Source organism: Macaca fascicularis, chromosome 14 (assembly GCF_037993035.2).
Source record: "Macaca fascicularis isolate 582-1 chromosome 14, T2T-MFA8v1.1".
Taxonomy (NCBI): domain Eukaryota; kingdom Metazoa; phylum Chordata; class Mammalia; order Primates; family Cercopithecidae; genus Macaca; species Macaca fascicularis.
The window spans coordinates 76834601-76851522 of record NC_088388.1 but is presented as its reverse complement, the minus strand read 5'-3'; the positions used below and the strand labels follow the sequence as shown (position 1 = coordinate 76851522).

At 41.0% G+C, this 16922-nt stretch overlaps 1 protein-coding gene across 19 annotated transcripts in view; it reads left to right on the top strand.

The window, feature by feature from the left end:
* INTS4 (integrator complex subunit 4) overlaps window positions 1–16922 on the top strand; it is a 111044-nt gene that overhangs the window by 36500 nt on the left and 57622 nt on the right. For all 19 annotated transcript variants that reach the window (XM_074014861.1, XM_074014858.1, XM_074014869.1 and 16 more), the window contains 2 exons: window positions 758–878; window positions 14775–14846. In XM_074014861.1, the coding sequence (XP_073870962.1) occupies window positions 758–878; window positions 14775–14846 (193 nt within the window). The remainder of the gene's footprint in view (window positions 1–757; window positions 879–14774; window positions 14847–16922) is intronic.

Below are 16922 nucleotides of genomic sequence, written 5' to 3'. Positions count from 1 at the left end.
TGAACTATTCAGTTATCATTTTCGTGTGTGTCAGTCTTCATTGACTGTTCTCAGTTTATTGAGCCTGCAGCCTTGCTTACTTATGTATTTATTTGTTTATTATTATTATTTTTCGTGATGGAGTCTCGCTCTGTTATCCAGTCTGGAGTGCAGTGGCACTATCTTGGATCACTGTAACCTCCACCTTCCAGGTTCAAGTGATTCTTCTGCCTCAGCCTCCTGAGTAGCTGGGATTATAGGCGTGTGTCACCACACCCGACTAATTTTTATATTTTTAGTAGAGAGGGGGTTTCGCCATGTTGGCCAGGCTGGTCTCGAACTCATGACCTCAAGTTATGCACCTGCCTCAGACTCCAAAAGTGCTGGGATTACAGGCATGAGCAACTGTGCCCAGACTGTATTTATTTTTTGAGACAGGGTCTTGCTCTGTCACCAAGGCCGGAGTGCCGTGGTGTAATCTCAGCTCACTTCTACCTTCACCTCCAGAGCTAAAGTTATCTTCCCACTTTAGCCTCCCAAGTAGCTGGGACTATTGGCGCATGCCACCATGCCTAGCTAATTTTTGTATTTTTTTTGTAGAGATGAGGTTTTGCCATGTTGCTCAGGCTGGTCTTAAACTCTTGGGCTCAAGCAATCTACCTGCATGGGCCTCCCAAAGTGCTGGATTATAGATGTGAGCCACTGTGCCTGGCCTGAGCCTGCAGACTTAGGATCATGTTTTGTTCTAAGTGATTTCATTTATTTTCTTTTAATTTAGCATTGTCCCAATTCCTTCTTCTAATGAAGAAATACGCTTAGTTGATGATGCGTTTGGAAAAATTTGTCACATGGTCAGTGATGGCTCTTGGGTGGTTCGTGTTCAGGCAGCAAAACTGTTGGTAAGTTATACTTTTTGTGTATGTATGTATGCATGTATGTATTTATTTATTTTCTTTTATGTAGAAATAGGGCCTTTGTGGCCCAGGTTGGTCTCAAACTCTTGGCCTCAAGCAATCCTCCTGCCTCAGCCTCCCAAAAGACTGGGCTTATAGGCCAGGTGTGGTGGCTTACACCTGTAATTCCAGCACTTTGGAAGGCCAAGGCGGGCAGATCATGAGGTCAGGAGATTGAGATCATCCTGACCAACATGGTGAAATCCCGTCCCCACTAAAAATGCAAAAATTAGCTGGGCATGGTGGTGCACTCCTGTAATCCCAGCTACTCGGGAGGCTGAGGCAGGAGAATCGCTTGAATCTGGGAGGCAGACGTTGCAGTGAGCCGAGATCACGCCACTGCACTCCAGCCTGGCGTCAAGGGGGAAGACTCTCGTCTCAAAAAAAAAAAAAAAAAAAAAAAAAAGAAAAGACTGGGATTATAGACGTGAGCCATTACACCCGGCCAATAACCCTTTTTTTAAATGGACACATTGCTCGTTAAGTTTTTACAAACATTTTGAGAAACTACAGATGGGGCAGTGTGACCTGAATTTAAAACCCCAGAATTTCTTTTTCTTTTTCTTTTCTTGAGACAGGGTCTTACTCTGTTGCTCAGGCAGGAGTGCAGTGGTGCAGTCACGGCTCACTGCAGCTTTGACCTGCCAGGCTCAAGCGATCCCTCCACCTGAGCCTCCTGAGTAGCTGGGACTACAGGCATGTGCCACCCTGCCTGGCTAATTTTGTATTTTTTGTAGAGATGGGGTCTTCCTTTGTGCCCAGGCTGGTCTTGAATTCCTAGGCTCAAGTGATCCTTCTGCTTTGGCCTCCCAAATTGTTGGGATTACAGGTTTAAGCCACTATTCCCAGTCCCAGAGTTTCTTAATATAGAAAGAAATAGTTCACTCTCCTGTAGAGAAATAGCCTTTTAGAACTAGAAAGAATCTTAAAACATAATTCTATTAACCCTATTAGGAACCGAGATAGCCAGAGCCTAGAGAAAAAGGAAAATAATTTAAAAAAAAGTTTTTCCCATTTATTAAGCACTTGTTATGTCCTAGTTCAGGAGGCTCAAACCCCTGGGCTGTGGACTAGTCCTGGTCCATGGCTTGTTAGGAACCAGGCCACACAGCAGGAGGTGAGTGGTGGGAGAGCAAGCATTACTGCCTGAGCTCTGCCTACTGTCAGATCAGCAGCTGCATTAGATTATCATAGGGGTGTGAACCCTATTGTGAACTGAGCATGTGCGGGATCTAGGTTTCATGCTCCTTGTGAGAATCTAATGCCTGATGATCTGAGTTGGAACAGTTTCATCCCAAAATCACCCTGCTCCACCACCCTCTCTGGTTTCTTCCATGAAACCGAACCCTGGTGCCAAAAAGGTAGGGGACTGCTATTTTAGATAATTTGAAGGAGGCCCTTTACATACATTTTCTCATTATAGTAATCCTGCAAGATAGGTGCCATTACCCAGCTGGGGCATGGTGGCTCATGCCCATAATCCTGGCACTTTAGGAGGCCGAGGTGGGTGGGTCACTTGAGCCCAGGAGTTCAAGACCAGCCTGGGCAACACAGCAAGACCTTATCTCTATTTAAAAAAAATTTTTTTTAATGTTTTTTTAAATGCTGTTATCATCTTCTAGATGAGAAAACTGAGGCTCTGAGGAGTTAAGTAAATTATCCAGCTTATACAGACAGAAAATTGTAGAGTGAGATCAGATCCTGATCTTGTGACTTTTAGCCTCGTACTTTTCTAGTGTTTTCTTTTTGAGGACTCAGCACATTTATTAAAAATTTTTAACTTTTGTGGCTCATGCCTGTAATCCCAGCACTTTGAGAGGCCGAGGCGGGTGGATCACGAGGTCAAGAGATTGAGACCATCCTGGCCAACATGGTGAAACCCCGTCTCTACTAAAAATTCAAAAATTAGCTGGGCATGGTGGCGCATGCCTGTAGTCCTAGCTACTCGGGAAGCTGAGGCAGGAGAATTGCTTGAACCCGGGAGGCAGAGGTTGTAGTGAGCCGAGATCGCGCCACTGCACTCCAGCCTAGCGACAGAGTGAGACTCCATCTAAAAAAAAAAAAAAAAAAAAAAAAAAAATTTAACATTTGGGCTGAGATGTAGTGGCTCACACCTGTCATCCTAGCACTTTGGGAGGCTGAAGCAGGCAAATCACTTGAGGTCAGGAGTTCGAGACCAGCCTGGCCAACATGGTGAAACCCCGTCTCTACTAAAAATACAAAAACTAGCCTGGCGTGGTGATACACACCTGTAGTCCCAGCTATTCTGGAGTCTGAGGTGGGAGGATCACTTGAACCTGGGAGGCGGGGGTTGCAGTGAGCCGAGATTGTGCCATTGCGCTCCAGCCTATGCGACAGAGCAAGACCCTGTCTCCAAAAAAAAAAAAAAATTATTTAACTTTTAAGGGATAAAATTGTCTTATAATAGAGTGTTGACCTAATAAACTTATTTTATATCTGTGTTACCTTGTATATATCATTTGATATTAGTCTCAGTTTCCTCATCTGTTAAGTGGGGTTCTAATATCTCTCGTATTTACCTGATAGTGTTGTCATGATGGTCAAATGAGATATAGTCTATGAAAATGTTTATAAACTAAAAAGTATTATACTATGTAGGATGGGTGGGGGCACAGTGTATAAATATATGTAAGTATCTATAAAAAATTGTATACATGTCACAGCAGGAAAATCTGTGATTCTTTTTGGACACTTCCCCTTTGAGTGCCCCCAGCCCTGCTACTCTTGGTGAGATTGTTGGTTGAATGCTTTGTATCTGACTGTACTGGACACTGATCTGGTGATAGCTTTAGTCCTGTGACCAGTATTTATGGGAGTATTTGCTGAAACCTGTGTGAAGCATTTTCATGAAATATAGTAGTAATGGATGATTGGAGTATTTCCAATCTTGTGCATAGTAGAGTTAAACAAGCTAACTGTTACTGATTTTATTTCTGAATTCATATTTTAAAACTTTCTAAATTCAGAACAATCTAATCATTCATCAAATCCTTTCATTCAACATTTACAGAGGATCTACAATGAACTCTAGGTGGGAGTGGGGAGGAGAAAGATGTTTTAGAGGAATGAATTAATGATATATTTTTACCTGAGTAGGCAGTTTTAAAAAGTAATCCTTAAAGTAAGAATCATTCAAAATTTTCAGTTTTGTACTCTATAGGATCTGAAATTTATTTGCATAAAGTTGTGTGTATAACGTGTATATTGAAAGGATTTCTACTTGAATGACTCTAAATTGAGTCACATGCCTTGTGTTGTAATTTCCTGTTAAATCTGAACAGCTTCAAATTATATAAGTAATTATGTTTGTATTCAGAAATAGTAATCATTTTAATCTTGCTGATAATAATAATAATGACTACTATGTATAGAGTTTCTGACCTACTAAGTGAGGCATTTTTAGTCATACATACACACATAAATACACACACATTCACACATAAACATTAACCCACTTCTCTTTATATACAAGCACACATTCCTAACTCATTTGCTTACTTTTGCAAGTAATTTTTAATCTTTTTAAACTCTCTGAGGTAAATGTATTACTCATAAATAACAAAATTAAAATTTAGGAATGTGGTATAATTTGTCTAAGACCACACAGATAGTAAATGACAGATGAGGACTTCAAACCTCATAATCTAAAGTCCATATATAATCCTTTCCTGGTGAGCATCCAGTTACACATTGGGATTGGCCAGTTAAGGCCCTGCTGGTTTATTAGTATCTCTGTGCAAGCTAAGAGGTAAAGCTGCCCTACTCCAGCTCTCCAGTAGATAAACCTGTGATAAAGTGATTTGTGTATAATCTTTAATTAAAAATTTAGTAATTTTAAAAAATTGACGCATTGTAATTGTATATATTTATGGGGCACAAGTTGATGTTTTGATACACATCTATGTTGAATATTAATCCAATCAGGATAGTTAGTATAGTTATCACCTCATACATTTGTCATTTCTTTGTCATGAGAACTTTCAATAACCTCTCTTACAGCTATTTTGTAATATACAATGTTTTACTGTTAATCATAGTCACCCTTACATGCAGTTGAACACCAGAATTTATTCCTCCTAATTGTGACTTTGTATCCATTGTCCAGTCCCTTCCCATTCTCTCCTACTCCCTCCCCTCCCCAGTGTCTGGTAACCACTGTTATACTCTCTGCCTCTATGATATCAATTTTTTAAAAAAATACTTTAAGTTCTGGGATACATGTGCAGAAAGTTCAGGTTTGTTACATAGGTATATATGTGCCATGGTGGTTTGCTGCACCCATAACCTGTCATCTACATTAGGTGTTTCTCCGAATGCTATCCCTCTCCCAGCCCTTCACCCTCTGACAGTCCTTAGTGTGTGATGTTTCCCTCCTTGTGTCCATGTGTTCACATTGTTCAGCTCTCACTTATGAGTAAGAACATGCAGTATTTGGTTTTCTGTTCTTGTGTTAGTTTGCTGAGAATGGTGGTTTCCAGCTTCATCCATGTCCCTGCAAAGAACATGAACTCATCCATTTTTATGACTGCATAGTATTCCATGGTGTATATGTGTCACATTTTCTTTATCCAGTCTGTCATTGATGGGCATTTGGGTTGGTTCCAAGTCTTTGCTATTGTGAACAGTGCTGCGATAAACATATGTGTGCATGTGTTTTTATAGTAGAACGATTTATAATCCTTTAGGTACACATACCCAGTCATGGGATTGCTGGGTCAAATGGTATTTCTGGTTCTAGATCCTTGAGGAATCGCCACACTGTCTTCCACAATGGCTGAACTAATTTACACTCCCACCAACAGTGTAAAAGCTTTCCTATTTCTCTACATCCCCTCCAGCGTCTGTTGTTTCCTGACTTTTTAATGATGGCCATTCTAACTGGTGTGAGATGGTATCTCATTGTGGTTTTGATTTGCATTTCTCTAATGACCAGTGATGATGAGCTTTTTTTCATATGTTTGTTGGTTGCATAACTGTCTTCTTTTGAGAAGTGTCTGTTCATATCCTTCGGCCACTTTTTGATGGGGTGTTTTTTTTTTTTTTGAAATTTGTTTAAGTTCCTTGTAGATTCTGGATATTAGCTCTTTGTCAGATGGATAGATTGCAGAAATTTTCTCCCATTCTATAGGTTGCCTGTTCACTCTCATGATAGTTGTTTTTTTTTTTTTTTTTTTTTTCTGTACAGAAGCTCTTTAGTTTAAGTAGATCCCATTTGTCAATTTTGGCTTTGTTGCCATTGCTTTTGGTGGTTTAGTCATGAAGTCTTTGCTCATGCCTGTGACCTGAATGATATTGCCTAGGTTTTCTTCTACGGTTTTTACGGTTTTAGGTCTTATGTTTAAGTTTTAGATCGTGCATTATTTGTCTTTGTGTGTCTGGCTTATTTCACTTTACATGATATCCTCCAGGTTTATCGATGTTGCAAATTACAAGATTTTATTTATTTATTTTTTCTTCTTTAAGTCAGGGTCTTGTTCTGTTGCCTCGGCTGGAGTGCGGTTCCATGATGGCACAATCATAACTCACAGCAACCTCAAACTCCTGGGGACTCCAGCCTGGACAACAGCGAAATTGTCTCTAAAAAAATTAAAAACTAGGTTGTTCTTTTTTGATGTAGCTATTTATTGCTGTACACTTATCTCTTAGAACTGCTTTTGTTGCATACTGTCGATTTTGGTATATGTTTTAATTCTTGCTTGTGAAGTATGTTTCTTCTAGGCAATGTGTACTTAGATTTTGTGTTTGAATCTATTCAGCCAATGTGTACCTTTTTTTTTTTTCTTTCTTGCTCTGTTGCCCAGGCTGTAGTGTACCTTTTAATTGAGGAATTTAATCCATTTATATTCAAGATTTTTTCCTTCTTCTTTTTTTTTTTTGTTACTTTGAGACAGGATCTCACTCTGTCACCTAGGCTGGAGTACACTTGTGTGATCTCAGTTCACTGCAACCTTCACCTCCCGGGTTCAAGTGATTCTCATGCCCCAACCTCCCCAGTACTGGGATTACAGGTGTGTGTCACCACGCCCAACTAATTTTTTTTGCATTTTTATTAGAGATGGGTTTTGCCATGTTGGCCATGCTGGTCTCGAACTCCTGGCCTCAAGTGATTTGCCTGCCTTGGCCTCCCAAAGTGCCGGGATTATAGGCATGAACCACCACACCCAGCTATATTCAAGATTGTTATTGATAGATGAGGTCTTATTCCTCCCATTTTGTTAATTACTTTTTGGTTCTTTTGGAGATCCTTTGTTCTTGTCTTCCTTTCTTGTTGTTTATCTCTTCGATTTAGTGGGTTTTTGTGGGGCTAAGCTTTATTTTCATTCTCTTTCTTGTTTGTGTATCTGCTATAATTTTTTTCTACATAGTTACTACAGAGTCTTATTTAGGCCCGTGTGGTGGCTCTTGCCTATCATCCCAGCACTTTAGGAGGCAGATCACTTGAGCTCAGGAGTTTGAGACTAGCCTGGGCAACATAGTGAGACCTTGTCTCTAATAAATAAAGAAAAAAGAAATCAGCCAGGCATGATGGCACACACCTGTAGTCTCAGCTACCCAGGAGGCTGAGGTGGGAGGATTGCTTGAGCCTGGAAGATTGAGGCTGCAGTGAACCATGATCAGGTCACCATGCTCTAGCATGGGCATCAGAGTAAGAGTGTCTCAAGGGGGAAAAAAAGTCTTGCAATTATAATAGAATGTTTTCAGCTGATAGCAACTCAACTTTGGTTACATAAAAGGACCCTAGACTTTTTCTCTCCCCTCTTCAATTTATATTTTTGTTGCCTTAATTTTCTTATTCATCTGTTATGTGTTCCTTAGCTACTATTTGTAGCTCTTGTAGTTTTTGACCATTTTGAATTTAATCTTCATACTAGCAGATTGAAAATTTTACGGCCGGGCGCGGTGGCTCAAGCCTGTAATCCCAGCACTTTGGGAGGCCGAGACGGGTGGATCACAAGGTCAGGAGATCGAGACCATCCTGGCTAACACAGTGAAACCCTGTCTCTACTAAAAAATACAAAAAAACTAGCCGGGCGAGCTGGCGGGCGCCTGTGGTCCCAGCTACTCGGGAGGCTGAGGCAGGAGAATGGCGTGAACCCGGGAGGCGGAGCTTGCAGTGAGCTGAGATCAGGCCACTGCACTCCAGCCTGGGCGACAGAGCGAGACTCCGTCTCAAAAAAAAAAAAAAAAAGAAAATTTTACATGACATATTGTATCACTGTGGTTTGATCTGTTTGATTTATGAGTTTACCTTTACTGGTGAGTTTTATACTTTTGTGTGTTGTCATGATAGTGATTATTGTCCTTTTGTTTCTAATTGTAGCATTCAATACTTTGAATATATTAATACTATCCCATTCTCTCCTGGTCTACAAGGTTTCTGCTGAGAAATCTGTTGATGGTAATGGAGATTCTCCTGACAATTTTCTCTGGCAGCTTTAAAAATTCTTAGTCTTTGACTTTCGATAGTTTGATTATAATGTACCTTGGAGAGGATCTTTTTGGGTTGAATCTAATTGTGAACCTTTGAACTTCCTGAATTTGGATGTCCGTATTTCTCCCACTACTTGGCAAGTTTTCAGCTGTCATTGTGTCAAGTAGGTTTTCTGTGCCTTTCTCTATCTCTTCTCCATCAGGCAATCTTACAGTGCAAATATTTGTTTGTCTATTGATGTCCTATATGTTCCAAGGCTTTCTTTTTTATTCTTGTTTTTTTCCCCCCTTAACGGGTTATTTCAAAAGACCTGTCTTCAAGTTCAGAAATTCTTTCTTCTGCTTGATCCTAGTCTATTGCTGAAGCTCTCAATTATATACTATTTTTATTTTTTTCATTGAACTGTTCAGCTCCAAGATTTCTGTTTGGTTCTTTTTTATGATATTGATTTCTGTTGAATTTCTCATTCAGATCATGAATTGTCTTCCTGATTTCATTTAATTGTTTGTCTGTATTCTCTTGTATCTTACTGAGTTTCCTTTAGATCACTATTTTGAATTCCTTTTCAGGCATTTTGTAAGTGTCCTTTTCTTTGGGGTCTGTCATTGGAGACTTTTTTGCTTTCTTTTTTTGAGACAGGGTCTTGCTGTGTCACCCAGGCTGAAGTGCAGTGGCAAGATCTCGCTCACTGCAACCTTCTCCTCCTGGGCTTAAGTGATCCTCCCACCTCAGCCTGCTGAGTAGCTGGGACTACAGGCACATGCCACCACACCTGACTAATTTTTGTATATTTTGTAGAGACGGGTTTTGCCATCTTGCCCAGAATGGTCTTGAACTCCTGAGCTCCTGCTATCTGGCTCTCTTGGCCTTCCAAAGTGCTGGGATTACAGATGTGAGCCACTGCGCCCAACCAGGAGACTTACTGTATTCCTTTGAGGGTGTCGTGTTTCCTTGATTTTCGTTTATCGTGTCCAAGATACTGGATGTTGATATCTGTGCATTTAGTAGAATAGTTGCTCTTTTCAATTTTATTGAGTAGCTAATATATAGTAACAGTCTTTTTCCTGCAGATGGTTTTTAGGGTATTAGCTGGGTATGGTGTGTTGCCTTTGGTTCTGGGTGGACTCAGTGGGTGGTATAACACTCCTTGTCAGCTTCAGCTATAATCTTCAGCTATACTCCTAGTCAGTGATGTTTGCAATTGCTTCAGTTGCCTAGGCTATGGGAGTTTGCGATGGTGATGCTATAGATGAGGGTGCTGAGCTGATTTTTGGGCAAGTGAGGTTGCTAAGCTGATTTTGGGCGCGACATGTGCAGGCTAAAATGGCTGCCAGGCTGTCTATCTGGTTTTCCAGGGAGGCAGTAGTTACTGCCGTGGTGGCTGTCGTGCTGGGCTCAGGCTTTTGCTGGGGCAGCCTGCTGGGCAGCTGTGTGGCTATCTAGGGAGATGGGGCTATTACCTGGTTGGCTATTACTTTGGGCTAGGCTCAAGTGCTTTTGCTCAGTGGGGCTGGGCAGTTTGGCAGCAGTCTATGGTGGGGGGCCAGGGCTACCACAGGACCTGTGGATTGGATTGTGTGCTATGGGACTCTATCATGGCCTGTTTTAGCGGACAGGACCACTGAGTTACCAGCTATCAGGCAGGGCATGGGCAGGTGGTTCTGTGACGGGTTGTGAGAGGCAGTAGGGCTGCTGCAGGATTGGCTTTTTGGCTGAGTACTGGCATGTGCATGCTTGGCAGCCCAGATGTTTATATGGTACAAGGGTGCTGGGTAAAGCACTGCCAGCTGTCTATTTGATGGCTTCCTTGCTGTGCAGGTCTGCCTGTTTTCTGGGTGGTTGGTAGTGCTGTGTGGGGTCTGATGCTGTGGTCATGGTCACTCTGTTTGACCTAGACTCTATGTGGATGGGGTTATGGTGCTGCAGGCCATCGTGTGATCATGGTAGAATGATGGCGGATTCTCAGGGATGAAGATAGTCAGTTGCTACTAGTCCCCAGGGCAGGATGCATACTAGTAGTGAGTCTAGCTTCAACTTGGTGCCATGCTACAGTAGCTTAGGACAAGGTGGGCTCCCACTCTGAGGCAATACAGCTGAATGATCTCTTGGCTACTCTCCAGACTGGATTTGTGGCCACTGATGACTTACGGACTCTCCTTTATCAAGAATTGCTGGTGCCTGTGGCAGCAGTGGGGACCACTGATAGGTATCTCCAGCTTACTTTTTCCCTGTAAGAAGTTCCTCTGATTTTAAGCTGATTTTGGCAAGGGAGACAGTGTGGTAGGCAGGAAGCCTCACTCCCTTCCCTGTGGTGCTATCTTGAAGCCTTCATGCTCCACAGGGATTTTGCCCTTTCTCTGGTGCTCAGCAGCATGTATCTACAGTCATTTTAGTTGAAATATAGTTATTTGTTATTTTTGTTCCTTTTTGTCGTGGGTGATGTGTGCCAGGTAACTCTAGTAAGCCATTTTTTAAAAAACAAATCTGCATACAGATTGAGTATCCCTTATCCAAAATGCTTGAGACCAGAAGTGTTTTGGATTTTGTTTTGTTTTTGGATTTTGGAATATTTTATTTGCATTATACTTACTTGTTGGGCATCCCAAATCTGAAATATGCTCCAAAATCCAAAATCTGAAATGCTCCAATGAACATTTCCTACCATCTTGTTGGTACTCAAAAAGTTTTGGATTTTTGAGCATTTTGGATTTCGGATTTTTGGAACTGCGATGTTCAACCTGTATAATCTTTAGATCACCTGTTCAGCAAATCGACAAACACTGAGGACAGTTTCTGTCTTCAACAAAGTTGATAGTCAGGTGGCCAGGGATAGCTAATCAGTGAATAAGAATACCTGGTACTGGTAGGAAAGAGCACCAACCACAACCACAGGAGGCTTCTTGGAGGAGGTGATCTCTGAACTGAGTTTTGAAGGATGAGTAACTAGGTAGTGATGCAGGGAAAGAGAAAATATGAGCAGGGATATAAAAGCAGTACATTATCATGCATAGCAATATACTAAGCTGCAATATCATACTAAACTACAAGCAGTTTAGTGCTTCCTAGTTGGGGGTAGTGTTCCATATAGGGGATCTGTAACGAGGTAAGTTGGAGAGGAAAACAGAAGCCAGGTTCTGCAACAACTTAGCTTTGTAAACTCGAGTCCCTCTTGCTTAAAACGTGAATAGTTTCCAATCCCTTTGGCTTATAGCAGGATGAAAAATTATATCAGAAAATTCAAAACCATGTAAAAGAGGTTAGCTTTTACTTATTTATAACTGCCCTATTTGTGGGGCAAAGAAACTTGATGTCCCAGTAAGCTCATTCATGGGACTATTTAGAATACAGTCACTACTTTTATAAGCTTTAAGAAGTCATTGACCTTAAAAATTACAACACTTTCAGACTGTTAGATTATAGGCTTTTGTGCCTGTAAGTCTCCCATGACTGGTCTTTCCCAGGGTAAATGCAAATATTCCTAGTTAGTGGCAGTTTTATGTCTGATATACTTATCACCTAGTTGCATAGACTTATGTTATTTATACTAACTGAGCAGTTTTTGCTCTTAAAGCAGGTGTGATAATTGTTAAATATCCGTATCTAAATTTCACATACATTTAATAAGGCTCTCTGGTGAAATGGTTTTCTCAGTGTTAAGTAAGGTTTTCGTAGCATTAACTACCTACATTTAGGTTGTTAAGTAGCACTAGTAGTACAGTTGGAGAGATTCCATCTTAATCTAAACATATTTGTCTTGGTTAAAGTATACCAGAATGTAGCTGTTATTCTGATTGGTAAGGTGTACTTTTTTTTTTTTCTGATATGGAGTTTTGCTCTGTCACCCAGGCTGGAGTGCAATGGCGTGATCTTGGCTCACTGCAAACTCCACTTCCCAGGTTCACGCCATTCTCCTGACTCAGCCTCCCGAGTGGCTGGGACTACAAGCGCCCGCCACCACGCCTGGCTAATTTTTTGTATTTTTAGTAGAGACGGGGTTTTACCGTGTTATCCAGGATGGTCTTGATCTCCTGACCTCGTGATCTGCCCACCTTGGCCTCCCAAAGTGCTGTGATTACAGGTGTGAGCCACCGTGCCTGGCCTGTAAGGTGCATTTTATAATGAACTCATTATCTTTTTGGTCCAAATCTGTTTCTCTATGTTTTCATAAATGATACTATCATCTGCTAAGTCATGAACCAGAGGAATGTGGGAATAGTTTTTCTGTGTCTCACATCCATTGAGTTACCAACTCATATCAGTTCTGCCTTCTTGACATCCCTAAATCCATCCTTTCTCCATTTCCACTGGTCCTGCAGTAATAGACATCTCACCATTTTTCAAGTGGATTACTATGCTATAGGGCTCTTTGTGTTTGTAGACTTAAAATGGAAAGCTTCACCTATACTTAGGTTACATTGAAAATTTATTTCAAGTAATGATATTTAATTTGGCGGGGCACAGATTTGCATAGTACTCCCTCTGTGTTGCTGTGTTGGATGAGTGCTCAGCTGAGGGCATTGGAGGAGGGCACTGGGAATTATGGATGAAGCAACTTACTGTGAAGTCATGAAAACTTTTATTTTAGTAGGAAAAAGCCAACAGCTAATGCTGGTGGTAAAACCAGAGAGAGATTTAGGAGGTCTTAAGCATTTATAGTTCTTATTTATAAAATTGTTGTTTGGATTTAAAAAATGGATGTTAGCTATGACATTGGCTTAGATCTATGTACCAAAAGAGAAAGTGGTTTTGAAACTACTTTAGTCAAAATAGTACAGCAGTTGTTTTTGTGGAATCATAGGAAAGGTGTTAACTTGAGTAAGGACATTCCCCAAGAACACATAATTTTCTATGGAAAATGTGATTAGAGAAAAGATCTGAGCCTGTATAAGCATTTCTGTGTTTATTAGGAATTAGAGAAGATCTCAGATAAATTTCTTAATGTTTAGGACCTGCTCCAGCAGCCTCTGAAACTGGTGTTTTTGCTTTCATTTTGATTCCTTATGGTCCATTAGTCATACTGTTGCAAGATGGGCTTTATGAAATATAAATCTATGTCCTCCCTTACTTGAAATGAATAAGTTGCCTAATCTCAGCCTCAGTTCTCATCTAGAAAATGGAAATGAGAGGTATATGGGATTATTGGGAAGAATAAACTTGAAAAATGTAAGTAAAATATTTTATACATTGTTGAGCTCATTAGATGTTTAACAGGGATTATGTAATAATTATTTATAAGGCAAACCCCTTACTATGGCAAATGAGGCTCTTTATTATCCTATCTGTACTGCCTCATTTTCAGGAGCCCTATCTTATGTTCCATTCATAAAATCACTTAATATTTCTCACTTGGCATTTGCACTGTGATTTTCATTTCTCCAAGTATACCTCTCCCTGCCTGTACCTGCTTGTTGTCTCCGTTCCCATGGCATCATTCACAGATGTGTATTACAGCATTTCATACTATATTGCAGTAATCTCTTTTCTTGTCAGTTTCCCTTACTAGTCTGTGAGATTGTTGAGTGTAGAGCTGTTGTCTTTTTATTTTTGTATTCTTGTTTCTGGTAACTGTAGACATATAATTGAATGGTTGCTAAACATTTGTTTAACTGAATGCATGAATGAATGAACAGAGGAATGGAAAGAAGAATGAAAAGGAGTGGAGAGTAGTCGTTAAGGGAAAGGATTTTGAAGCCTGGATATATCTACTGGCTCTGGATTTTATTCTCTTTGTGGCTGTCAATGTGTTACTTGATCTTTTTATATTTTTTCTCCCTATATAAGATGGGACTAATATAGTATTTACTTTGCAGGGTTATAGTTACAGAAGATTTAAACGAGTTAATATATGTCTAAAGCCCTTAGAATAGTACATGACACATAGTGGCCGGGTGCGGTGGCTCACGCCTGTAATCCCAGCACTTTGGAAGGCCGAGGCGGGCAGATCACTTGAGGTCAGGAGTTTGAGACTAGCCTGCCCAACTTGGCGAAACCCCATCTCTATTAAAAATACAAAAAATTAGCCAGGCATGTTGGCGGGCACCTGTAATCCCAGCTACTTGGGAGGCTGAGGCCGGAGAATCGCTTGAACCTGGGAGGCAGAGGTTGCAGTGTGCCAAGATCATGGCACTGCACTCCAGCCTGGGTGACAAGAGCAAACCTCCATCTCAGGGGAAAAAAAAAGGCATAGTACATGACACATAGTAAGCTCTATTTAGGTGTTAGCTGCTGCTAATATTTTTATTTTCCTGATGATTCAGAACCCATAGCATCTTTACTGTCATGAATAATGTTATCTTTATGCGCTTAAATTGGCTACAGACTTTGAATTTTAAGATAATATTCAAATCATAAAAGTTGTTTTATATGCTCTGGATTCTTTCTTTTTATAGGGCTCTATGGAGCAAGTCAGTTCTCATTTCTTGGAGCAGACCCTTGACAAGAAGCTGATGTCAGATCTGAGGGTACCTTTTATTCTTTGTTGTTTAAACTGGGTTTCTGTAACCAATATGGGGGGGCAGTATGCTGAGTTGTGTTGATTTAACTTAGCAGCATTTGTTAAATTAATGTATGATAACTGTATTACATTTTAATTAAAAATCTTAGTAAATTGAAGCAAATAACAGATGACTTCATTAAATTTTGTATTATTGTAATGAAATAATTTACACAGGTTATGCTTTACAAAAAAGAGGCAAGATTAATTTTCTAAGCCAGGCACAGTGGCTCACATCTGTAATCCCAGCACTTTGGGAGGCTGAGGCAGGTGGATCACTTGCAGCCAGGAGTTTGAGACCAGCCTGGCCACATGGTGAACCTCGTCTCAACTGAAAAACAAAAATTAGCTGGGTGTGGTGGCATGTGCCTGTAGTCCCGGCTACTTGGGTGGCTGAGGCAGAGAATCGCTTGAACTCTGGAGACCAGAGGTTGCAGTGAGCCGAGATCGCACCACTGCTCTCCAGCCTGGGCAACAGAGTGGGACTCTGTCTCCAAAAAACCCCAAAAAACAACAACCAAAAAAACCCCAGAAAACCCCAAAAGACTAATTTTCTGTTTGTTAGGAACTACAAAGGCCTGTTCTCATTTTGTGAGATGGTATGACATTTTAGGACTCCTTTTCAGCAGCAGTTATCATGGAAGAGTGAGTAAAGCCTTTCTCCAAACAGTAACAAAATACCCCCAACCTCGCACCATTTTTTCCTTTTTTTTTGAAACAGGGTCTCATGCTCTTGCCCAGGCTGGAATGCAGTGGCACAATCATAGCTCACTGCAGCTTTGATCTCCTGGGCTCAAGCATTCCTCCCACCCCACCCTCTTGAGTAGCCGGGACTACAGGCATGCCCCACCATGCCCAGCTAATTTGTTTTATCTCTAGTAGAGATGAGGTCTTGCTCTGTTCCCCATGCTGGTCTTGAACTTCTGAGCCCAAGCAATCCTCTTGCCTCTACCTCCCAAAGTGCTGGGATTACAGATGTGAGCCATTGTGCCCGGCCCCAACTGCCTCTTATGAAATGCCCTTAAGCTTTGATTGTGATGGTTCACTAACATGGTTTGCAGAACCAGATTTGAGTCTGAGAAAATAATATGTACATTCATTGTTAGTACCTCAATTTTGAAATTATAAAAGTGATTATAAAAGTGATATGAAAGTTGTGGAATTTTTTATGAAGGAAAGGAAAGCAATTTACCCATATGCCTGCTACCCTAATGTAATGACTTTGGTCATTTTGGTGTATGTCTCTCAGCTCTTTTTCTTGTGCATGTTTTTTTTTTTTTTGTTTGTTTGTTTCTTTTGTTTTATTTGAGACAGGGTCTCGCTCTGTCGCCCAGGCTGGAGTGCAGTGGCGCGATCTTGGTTCACTGCAACCTCTGCCTCTCGGGCTCAAGTGATCCTCTCACCTCGGCCTCCTGAGTAGCTGGGACTACAGGTGTGTACAACCACACCTGGCTAATTTTTTGTAGTTTTTTAGAGATGGGGTTTCCATGAGAGGCTGGTGTATAAAGCGGAGTGCCAGGTCATTCATTTGTGATGAGAACCATAACTGTCAAGTGGACTGGATACTTACTTTTCACCAACCAGTATATTCCACCTTAGGCAATCTCTGTGTAAAGTGAGTTTACTAGATTAGTGACTGTACTGTAACTGAAATAGAACGCAATGTTGCCAAATAGAAAAATACTTTTACTAAGACTTAAGATAATTGCTTTCTTTTCCTTTTTTTCTTTTTTCTTTTTTTTTTTTTTTTTGAGGTGGAGTCTCATTCTGTCGTCAGGCTGGAGTGCAGTGGCACGATCTTGGCTCACTGTAATCTCCACCTCCCGAGTAACTGGGACTACAGGCACTCGCCACCACGCCCAGCTAATTTTTGTACTTTTAGTAGAGATAGTTTCACCATGTTGGCCAGGATGGTCTCAATCTCCTGACCTTGTGATCAGCCTGCCTTGGCCTCCCAAAGTGCTGGGATTACAGGCGTGGGCCACCTGCACCCTGCCTGATAATTGTTTTCTTAGAGTAAATGTGTTGTCTACCCAAGATGGTG